This window comes from Macaca mulatta, chromosome 2 (genome assembly GCF_049350105.2).
Source record: "Macaca mulatta isolate MMU2019108-1 chromosome 2, T2T-MMU8v2.0, whole genome shotgun sequence".
NCBI lineage: Eukaryota > Metazoa > Chordata > Mammalia > Primates > Cercopithecidae > Macaca > Macaca mulatta.
The window spans coordinates 838,477-849,232 of NC_133407.1; the positions used below are offsets into that span (position 1 = coordinate 838,477).

General features: G+C 52.2%; 1 protein-coding gene across 1 annotated transcript; it reads right to left on the reverse strand.

The window, feature by feature from the left end:
• Nucleotides 1-5,437: 5,437 nt before the first annotated feature.
• Nucleotides 5,438-7,751, reverse strand: LOC720677 (tubulin beta-8 chain). The gene is made up of 4 exons (XM_015129111.3): nucleotides 7,695-7,751; nucleotides 7,341-7,449; nucleotides 7,152-7,262; nucleotides 5,438-6,663 (listed from the first exon to the last, which is right to left on the reverse strand). The coding sequence occupies exons 1-4, from the start codon at nucleotides 7,749-7,751 to the stop codon at nucleotides 5,600-5,602; spliced, it is 1,341 nt and encodes a 446-aa protein (XP_014984597.3). The 3' UTR covers nucleotides 5,438-5,599.
• Nucleotides 7,752-10,756: the final 3,005 nt, after the last annotated feature.

Here is a 10,756-nt window from a genome sequence, read left to right on the forward strand (position 1 = left end):
GTTTTACATATTTTACCACAGTAAAAAAAATTAGCAAACATTTTAAAATCTACATGTTTCTTTGAACTGTTTCTTTACATCCCTTGTCCATTTTTCAACTTGGTTGTTGGTCTTTTAATAATTTAAGATATATATATATATATACATATATATATATATCCCAAATTAGCTTTTTGTCTGTCATGTACGTTGCAGATCTATTTCCCCAGTCTGTTGACTTTTGACTTTGAGGCATTTTTCTTGCCTATAAATTTTTAATTTTTATGGAGTAAAATGCATCAGTCTTCTTGTCAAAGACTTATTTATGGGTATGGTGTTTCAGTTTAGGATGATAAAGAAGTTGTAGATATGGATAAAGCAGAGGTGGAAAAAGTCCATAAACTTGAGGTCGGTGTGAGACCTCCCACCCCCTGCTCTGGAATCAGATGGAGGAAGGCATGGATGCAGGCTGAGCTGGAGGTCAGTGTGAGACCTCTCATCCCCTACTCTGGAATCAGATGGAGGAAGGCATGCATGCAGGCTGAGCTGGAGGTCAGTGTGGGACCTCCCACCCCCTACTCTGGAATCAGATGGAGGAGGGCATGCATGCAGGCTGAGCTGGAGGTCAGTGTGAGACCTCCCACCCCCTGCTCTGGAATCAGACGGAGGAAGGCATGCATGCAGGCTGAGCTGGAGGTCAGTGTGAGACCTCCCATCCCCTGCTCTGGAATCAGATGGAGGAAGGCATGCATGCAGGCTGAGCTGGAGGTCAGTGTGAGACCTCCCATCCCCTGCTCTGGAATCAGATGGAGGAAGGCATGCATGCAGGCTGAGATTGAGGTCAGTGTGAGACCTCCCATCCCCTACTCTGGAATCAGATGGAGAAAGGCATGCATGCAGGCTGAGATTGAGGTCAGTGTGAGACCTCCCATCCCCTGCTCTGGAATCAGATGGAGGAAGGCATGCATGCAGGCTGAGCTGGAGGTCAGTGTGAGACCTCCCACCCCCTGCTCTGGAATCAGACGGAGGAAGGCATGCATGCAGGCTGAGCTGGAGGTCAGTGTGAGACCTCTCATCCCCTGCTCTGGAATCAGATGGAGGAAGGCATGCATGCAGGCTGAGCTGGAGGTCAGTGTGAGACCTCTCATCCCCTGCTCTGGAATCAGACGGAGGAAGGCATGGATGCAGGCTGAGCTGGAGAGATGAGCTGGGTGGCAGAACAGTCCTCCCATGACCCTAGATCTTAAGTGCTCCCACATGCTCTTAGGCATGTATCAAACCAAGAAAGCAGGCTAGGAGGGTAACACAGCTACCTGTGTACAGGGAGCTACGAAATACTTGAGCTGAGCAAGTGACGCACAATGAGACAGAAGCAGTATGACCTTTACACAGTGACCTGGCTGAAATCATTTCAGGCTCTCATTAACCAGGCGAGCTCCGCTTTCTCTCTGAGGTAGGTAAACTTGAGGGGTAAAGTGGGAGTTGGGGAAAACAGAAAAGAAACCCTGGTAGTATTTCTTTTAACTCTGTTTTAAATAACAAGTAAAACATAAATGCCCTTTCTCAGGGCCCAAATGCTATGTGAAAACATGTTTGTCATCTCAGTCATGTGACATGGACTTTAGCAGAGCAGTACACACATGGTCATTATTCCTTTCCCTCTGCACGTTGTGTGCTTTCTCAGTTTTATAACGTACCTGATCCACTTGTCTCATCACACTAGCTGCAAACAAGGCCACTGAATGTCACACCAGGTGGCCAGCATGCCTGTGAAGGGCAGAAACTGGGGCAGACAAACAGCTGGCAGAGGCCAGCTAGAAAGTCCCCGATGCCCACTCCATGGAGGACTCCACACTTAAAAGACAAGATAAGCAAGTGTCTGGCTGCCTCACTAGCTATCCCCCCAAATAAAAAAAAATAAAAGTAACCCCTCCAGGGAACGTGTGTGTACACATAAAAGTACGTGCGCACAGCTACATGCAAAGGGGAAAGGCTGGGAAGGAAACAAATCCACCTCTGAACACCAGTTACTTGTGGGGAAGGGGCAGGTGAAGCCGCCTGTCCACATCACTCACCTTTTCAACTGATGAGCTCGCATCAGTTTTGGCAATTTCTCATAAAAAGGCAATTTTCACTCCTTGGGTGATCACCCAGATCTGGCAAAACTGAGCCACCAACAACCACCTGCACCACTTGCCATGACGTCAAATAATGGCTTCCCTCAAAGCTGGGCCATCCCACCCACCTCCCAGTCCTGTCCCATGCAGGGGGCTACCGGCCTCCTGGGGTACAGGGGTCCAGACCAAACCCAACCCACAGACAGCTGGTGAAACCAGCATGTATCCAAGGGCCTTCCCCCAACCTGGGCCATGTGCCCACTGCACAGATAGTCCTGTGCTCGCTCCCCTAGGACAGAGACTCCCTTTTCTTCAGTTGGAATGAGGGATGGGGAGATTCGATGGTGTCCTGTACAGGTTGGTTTCTTCGGCTGGAAGGAGGGATGGGGAGATTCGATGGTGTCCTGTACAGGTTGGTTTCTTTGGTTGGAACGAGGGATGGGGAGATTCGATGGTGTCCTGTACAGGTTGGTTTCTTCGGCTGGAACGAGGGATGGGGAGATTCGATGGTGTCCTGTACAGGTTGATTTCTTCGGTTGGAACGAGGGATGGGGAGATTTGATGGTGTCCTGTACAGGTTGGTTTCTTCTGTTGGAATGAGGGATGGGGAGATTTGATGGTGTCCTGTACAGGTTGATTTCTTCGGTTGGAAGGAGGGATGGGGAGATTTGATGGTGTCCTGTACAGGTTGATTTCTTCGGCTGGAACGAGGGATGGGGAGATTCGATGGTGTCCTGTACAGGTTGGTTTCTTCGGCTGGAACGAGGGATGGGGGGATTTGATGGTGTCCTGTACAGGTTGGTTTCTTCGGCTGGAATGAGGGATGGGGAGATTTGATGGTGTCCTGTACAAGTTGGTTTATTTGGTTGGAATGAGGGATGGGGAGATTTGATGGTGTCCTGTACAGGTTGGATGCTATTCTGATGAGGTGCTCTTGGAGAAGCTTGCCTGAGTTCCGCACTTTCTCAGCACGTGATGTGTGCTGCTCTTCAAGCTTCAGAAGTCCCAGAAGGAAAGTGCTTCTGTAACCCCCATTTACTGGTGAACAGAGGTCAGGTGGTTTGCAACCGGCCAGGCAGCTGCTAAGTGGCCAACAGGCTGGATCTGCGTCTCACTTGCAGAGGCCCTGCCTGGCTGCTGGGGCTGCCCTGAGACTCCCTCCTCCTCCTCCTCTTCCCTCCACAGCTTTCCCGGCTTCTATCCACAGCTGTGCTCCAGGTGGGGAACATCTGTGGGTGCACCAGGGTGCAACGACTCAGATTCCAGCGTGCAGAAGGGCCCCGGCTCCATGCTGTTTCCATATCCAAGCCCAAGCTCATCTATAGCTTCAGCGAATCCAAGCCTCCCTGAATTCCCTGCAAGACCAAACTGAGCCCTACAACCCCCACTACACTGGTTAGCTGCCAGTCCCAGCCCCTGCTGCCTCCTGAGCCGCTGTCTGTACAGTTCTGAAGTCCTTCAAGAATGTTGAGATCCTAAGCTGACTCTCACCCCAAGAAGTAAACAACCAGGGGCCTCCAGGGGTAGAGAACATACCCAGACAGGTTCTGCTGCCTGTAGGCTTGATGTCCTTCCCCTACAACACACCATGCTTGCTGGGCTGGAAGAGGGGCTCCAGAAACTTGGGAAACCTGGGCCTATAGATGGCATGTGGAAAAGAGGCCTGGAAAAGTACTCCTGTCCATGAAGCCCCCAGATGGAACCAGGTAATTGGAAAACACATGGGCACTAAGCCTGACCCTCACTCAGACCCACGTGGGAACTGCAGCAGTGACTTGCCCCCTCTGCCACTCTGGCTGTACCACTACAGGAGGGAGGAAGATCTAGCCCCATGCGTGAGTGGAGACACTAGGTGTAGGCAGGTTCCAGTTGTTGCTGCAACTGAACCTTCCCAACCAGGTCCATGCAAGGCCATCTCAGATGGGTGCACACCTGGGTTGGGCAAGGACACCCCTCAGAGAGCCACTGAGCAGGGCTGTCACAGAGGCCCCTTTTCCTGCTCCAAGAGCAGGTTGGGGGAGTATGAGGGACCTCTGCCCCCTCCCAGCTGCTTCCAGGAGCCACTTCTTTCTAGATGAGGCACTCTCCTGCCTGCCCGTTCCCATTTGGCTGCAATAGACCATTGCCAACATTCAGAGAACAAAAAGGGGCCTCACCTGTTTCCCTGACATGTCGGAGGCAGGTGGGTATGCCCAGGGGATCTGGGGTAGAACCTGTACATCTGCCCACCCCCAGGCCATGCTGGCTTCATCTTATCTGTGTGATGGCGGTGGGGGTGGGAATTACCAAGAGACCATCACACAGGCCGTGGACAAGTTCTACAAAAGCCAGGTAGAGGAGCACCGTCCGTGCATGCTGCCCGGCACCCAGCTCACACACACATCTTATTTGACAGCTTCCCCAAAGCAGGATTTGAAGTCCAGGCTCCCAGAGAAGCCTGGGGAGGAGACTGCCAGGCTAAAGGGCCTATCCTCAAAGGTGCCACCCTCACCAGTCTCATCCTGACGAACTTGGGTTATTTTTGCCCTGAAGTTTTGGAGTGGGGGACAGGGAGACACAGACAGTACGCATTAGCCACCTTTCCAGAGAGCACCAGCCCTCCAGACTGGGCAGGTCCGACCTCCACTCGGGCGTTTTTCTCACTGGCTGCCAGTTGGGGGAGGCAGCATTGTGAGCACCTGCCTGTCTCCCCAGGTCCTGTTCAGAAACCCCATCTGTGCCTCTGGAGAGACTGCCCTGAGCACACAGGCCCAGCAACCACCATCTATGGCCCCCAGGACCTAATCCCCTTCTGCATAGGGGTCAGTGCCTGTGACTATACACTGGGCTTGATTTCTGCCCACTAGTCCCTGCTAGATATCCCACGCTCACCTCAAGAGAATGAGGCCACACAAACACACCCAGGCTGTCATGGTGATGGAGCAGCTGGGGTCCTACTTGCCCACCCTTCATTGCTGGTTCAGAGCCAGCTGTCTGACCACATTCCTACCGTGAGATGGGACTTTGGGGACATTGCCCACCAGGGTCCCTGACCACTTTTAGGGTTCCAGAAACAGAGAGCCAGCTGGTCCCCTAGAAGTCTGGAACATGGGATAAGCCAAGGCTTGCCTTCAGAACAGGTTTTCCACCACGTGGCCGCCCAAGGCCCAGGGCATCTCCAGGTTCATGTGAAGCCTGCCTGCCACGTCCACAGCCCCTGCCCACCCCTCCTGGAGCCACTGGAAGGTTGTTCCTGGGCACAGGACACACCCGGACAGCTTCAGCCTTGCAGGACAACCATGCAAATCTGGCAGCCGTAGCCGGAGGGGGGCCCACAGATAAAAGTTGGAGGTGAAGCCAGATGCTATGAGAATACTTTATTAGGCAAAATCATACTATAAAAATGCTTTAAAATGCAGCAGGAGGAGAGGTGAAGACACGAACAAGTGCGTAGTGACACATGGCAGTCAGAACACAGTAAAGAATCCATACTGCTTCCCCCCTTTACCTAGAAAAGGAAAGTTCTAGGCCTCCTCCTCCTCCTCCTCAGCATATTCCTCAAACTCCTCCTCCTCAGCTGTGGCATCCTGATACTGTTGATACTCAGAAACCAGGTCGTTCATGTTGCTCTCCGCCTCCGTAAATTCCATCTCATCCATCCCCTCGCCCGTATACCAATGGAGGAAGGCCTTGCGCCGGAACATTGCTGTAAACTGCTCTGAGACACGCTTGAAGAGCTCCTGGATGGCCGTGTTGTTCCCAATGAAGGTGGCTGACATTTTTAGCCCCCGGGGCGGGATGTCACAGACGGCTGTTTTGACATTGTGGGGGAGCCAGTCAGCGAAGTAGCTGCTGTTCTTATTTTGAATGTTGAACATTTGTTCATCCACCTCCCTCATGGGCATGCGACCCCTGAAAATGGCAGCCGCCGTTAGATAGCGGCCATGACGGGGGTCACAAGCTGCCATCATATTCCTAGCATCAAACATCTGCTGCGTAAGCTCAGCCACCGTCAGGGCCCGGTACTGCTGGCTGCCCCGGCTGGTCAGTGGGGCAAAGCCGGGCATGAAGAAATGCAGCCGAGGAAACGGGACCATGTTCACGGCCAGCTTCCGCAGGTCAGCATTCAGCTGGCCTGGGAAGCGCAGGCACGTGGTGACCCCGCTCATGGTGGCAGACACCAGGTGGTTCAGGTCACCATAGGTGGGCGTGGGCAGTTTCAGGGTCCTGGAACAGATGTCGTATAACGCTTCGTTGTCTATACAGAAGGTCTCGTCTGCATTTTCTATGAGCTGGTGGACGGAGAGGGTGGCGTTGTAGGGCTCCACCACCGTGTCTGACACCCTGGGCGAGGGCAGGATGCTGAATGTGTTTATGATCCTGTCTGGGTACTCCTCCCGGATCTTACTGAGCAGAAGGGTACCCATCCCAGACCCCGTCCCCCCACCCAGGGAGTGGGTCAGCTGGAAACCCTGCAGGCAGTCACAGCTCTCAGCCTCCTTTCTGACAACGTCCATCACTGACTCCATCAGCTCCGCGCCTTCTGTGTAGTGTCCCCTGGCCCAGTTGTTTCCGGCCCCACTCTGACCTGTAAGACAGTACAGCCAGTCACTCCATGGCCAGGTATACGGTCATCAGTGGTCACCATAATGCAAAAAGGGCCAAGTGTCATGTGAGGTGAGCGCAGCGTTCTCCCTACAGGTGGAGCAAATGAAATCCCTCCCCCAGAGTTACAGGGCAGCAGCCTCCCCTGTTAGAAATTAAGTCAGGAGTCAAACCTGAGACGGGCTGACAGACCTCCCTGCAGGTGGCTCCTGCCCATTTTCAGGGAAGGCAGTAGCCGCGGCCCCAGCTCAGCTCCCTACAGGGAGTTGACATCAGTAGCTCTTCACCTTGAGGAGACACCTGGGTCTTCCTTCCAAAGCCCGTTTAGGAGGCAGATGGAGCGACCGGGAGGATAGGAGGGTGTTCAGGGGCCCTGGATCCACGGTTCCCACGGCCATGACCTTGGGGCACTCCTAGATTTTGAGCGGCCCTGGCTAAGAAGCCGCACCCCAGTCCTCGCCCACAGCTCACCGAAGATGAAGTTGTCTGGCCTGAAGATCTGCCCGAAGGGCCCCGAGCGCACAGAGTCCAGGGTGCCCGGCTCCAGATCCACCAGCACAGCGCGGGGCACGTACCTGCCACCTGAGAGGGGCGGGAGGGCATGAGCGAGGGGAGGGCCGCGTTCCCAGGAGGGTGGTGGGGGAAGGTCGGGGGTCTCACCGAAGGCCTCGTTGTAGTACACGTCGATGCGCTCCAGCTGCAGGCGGCTGTCCCCGTGGTAGGTGCCCGCGGAGTCGATGGCGTGTTCATCAGAGATCACCTCCCAGAACTGCGAGACGGGAGGGGCCGGACAGGCCAGGGCCAGTCACGGGGGCGCCCCAGCTCCTCTCCCACCCCCACCCTCCGCACCCCCATCCCTAGGCCGCCGTGTCCCTGGGTCCACCCCGGCCGCCTCGCCAGCCGCCCAGTCCCACCGCGTCCCCGGCAGGGACCCGCCCCTGCCCCCGCCACTGCCAACCTCTTCCCTGGCCACCCGCAGGCCCGAGCTGGGCCCTCAGAACCCCGGCTGCCAACCTTGGCGCCGATCTGGTTTCCGCACTGCCCGGCCTGCGTGAGCACGATCTCCCTCATGGCTAAGGCGGGATCAGGGGGGCAGGAGAGACGCGAGGAGGAGGAGCAGACGCGCAGTGACCCAGCCCGCCCTCCGCCAACGCTGAAATAGCCCCGCGCCCACCTCCCCCAGCCTCGCATCGGGCTCCCAGAATAAGCAACAGCTTGACTTCCACACAGGTGTACCCACCTGTGAGTCCCTTGGCGTTGAACGTCTGTTGGGGAGCTCAGGTGTCCCTGCTGCGGTCCCTTCCACGTTAGGGAAAGCTGGTCAGCTGGAGAACTTCCTCCCACGTCTTTACTAAGACTAAATCCCTAGCTGACCCGAAACTGAATTTTCCTCCCATGTGGGAGGGGAGGACTCTTGTTTCCATACTCACAGAGTGCCTTGCACCTGTCCTAGATTGAGGACATATTTTTGTAATCGATGAGTCTTTTAATCTATTAGGAGATCTGTGGTTAGGAAAGGCCTTCCGTATGTTAACTCAACAGGACTTCATTATAAGTTTTACTTTGGAGCAGTTCAAACCTGCAGTAAGCTATGGGTGTTAGAGATAGGCCTCTGATTTAGCTAGAGTCTTCTTTAAAGTAGGATTAGCCCTTTCACCTTTACAGAGGACCACGGTCTCCACGCAGAGTGAAGGTCATATTGGATTCTTCAAGCTGAGGATAGGTGTTGGGATACACCTGCTGTGAAAGATGGGCCCTTGTCACTTTGCAGGCTTTTAGATTTCCAAAACTGAGGAGTTATTTCTTCTGGTAAATATTTTTCAGGTGGGGTGGGGAAATGCCTCGATCTAACCAGTGAAGGTATCAGTGAGCATTAGCAAATATTTGAATCTCCTGCAGAAAGGCATCTGAGTAAATTAGAGTTGCCAGTTCTCACCTGGAGAGGTTCCTCAATTTTGGACAGGTTTAACTGGAGAAGGAGAAAATTGCTGACCATTTGGGTCATGTCAGGCACAAAGCTCTCAGTGCTGAGTCACCTGTTTTAGTGTCTTGAAAAGATTTACCCCATAAACAAATGAGACATTAACAGAAACAAATAATCCCTTCTAGGGTGAAAAGAATCATGAAAGTGCTGAATTATATTCCTATGATTGATACTTGGCATTAGTAATTTATTACCATCCTTCTGCCAGCCAGAGGGGCCCTGGACTGAAATGCAATCTCTGGCCCATTTTTGTTCTTCAGAGTATTCTGGCCCAGTTCTATGTATGCTGACCAGCATGCCCATAAGCTTCATTGGCCCTTTCAGTGCAGGGGCCTTGGCTGTGGCATATACAAGGGCATTTCCTTTTACATGGTCAGTCTCTCTTTTGACATCCTCTGCAATTAATTACAGTCACTTTTTGGCAGCAAAACAGCATTCTAACAAGCTCAAAATCTGAATGATGTTGTATGGAAAAGCCCTTGGGGGTCGGGAGTCCCTACCCATTCCAAACTGCAGCATAAGCATGAAGCACTAAAAAATCATACTTGGAATCAGTGTAAATGTTAACTTTTAAATCCTTTCCCAACTGCAGGGGCCTGGTAAGTTCAATTAACTCACCTTTTTGAGCTGAAGTAGAGGCCAGCAAGGCTTGTGCCTTGACTCTCTTGTGCTGACTAATAATGGTATATCTAGCCCTCCTGTTTTCCTGATGCATAAAACAACTTGCCTCTGTTAACCGCTCTTCCTTGGGATGATCAAGGGATTCATCTCTCTTAAGTCTGGCCTGCTAGAATAAATTTGTTTCATAACCTGTGACATGCTTTGGCTGTGTCCCCAGTCAAATCTTATCTTGAATTGTAGCTCCCATAATTCCCATATATCGTGGGAGGGACCCAGTGGGAGGTAATCGAATCAGGGGATGGGTCTTTCCCATGCTGTTCTTGTGACAGTGAATAAGCCTCATGAGATCGGATGGTTTATTTATTTATTTATTTTTGAGACATAGTCTTGCTCCATTGCTCAGGCTGGAGTGCAATAGCATGATCTCGGCTGACTGCAACCTCTGACTCCTGGGTTCAAGCGATTCTCCTGTCTCAGCCTCCCAAGTAGCTGGGATTATAGGTGCCCACCATCATGCCTGTCTAATTTTTGTACTTTTAGTATATATGGGGTTTCACCATGTTGGCCTCGATCTCCTCACCTCAGGTCATCCACTGCCTTGGCCTCCCAAAGTGCTGGGATTACAGCTGATGGTTTTATAAAGGGGAGTTACCTTACACAAGCTCTTTTCCCTGCTGCCGTGTAAGAGATGTGACTTTGCTCCTCATTTGCCTTCTGCCATGAGTGTGAGGCCTCCCTGACCATGTGCAACTGTGAGTCAACTAAACCTCTTTTCTTTATGAATTACCCAGCCTCAGATATGTCTTTATTAGCAGCATGAGAACAGATTAATACAACCTGTATGCTAGGAAGGCTAGCAGCACCTGTGGACTCTGGCAGATAGGTAGCTGGGTTTATGGTTTGGCAGGCTTTAAGGGTTGTGTCTGGAGTGTCTAGCAATAAGGTCTGATACTTTCATAAATATTCTCCTATTATCCACTGGTGCCTGTTAGCTTCTAGGACCACCGTCCCTTGTTGTGGGGTCAAAAACCTGTAGGTGCTGTTCTAATGTTAGTTTATTAGCTTTGCCTACTAGAAAAGTGGTTGCAGCAATAGCTCTAAGACATCGAGACCACCCTGAGGCCTCCTGGTCTATCTGCTTAGAAAATTAGGCTACTGGCCTTGGAACGTCCCCCAGTTTTGGGACAAGATTACCAAGGCCTATGACTTGCTTTTTGGCCACATAGATAAAAAATGGTTCATCCAACCTGGGGACTCCCACAGCTGCAGGAGAGCCCAATTTCTCCTTGAGAGTATTGAAGGTTTGTTTGCAGTTCTAATGACATTCTAGGAGCTGTAAATCTTTCCCTTTAGTATATTATATAAAGGCTTGGCTACATGTCCAAATCTGGGCACCCATAATCAGCAGTACTCAGCTACTTCCTAAAAAAGCCCACAGTCATTTGTTGGACTGGAATCCTTGGATGACTAA

Coding starts and splice junctions, on each gene's coding strand:
- LOC720677 (XM_015129111.3), bottom strand. CDS start 7,751: ATGAGGGAGATCGTGCTCACGCAGGCCGGGCAGTGCGGAAACCAGATC. Junction 7,263..7,340: donor GTACTACAACGAGGCCTTCG/GTGAGACCCCCG, acceptor CGCCCCTCTCAG/GTGGCAGGTACGTGCCCCGC. Junction 6,664..7,151: donor GCCAGACAACTTCATCTTCG/GTGAGCTGTGGG, acceptor ACTGTCTTACAG/GTCAGAGTGGGGCCGGAAAC.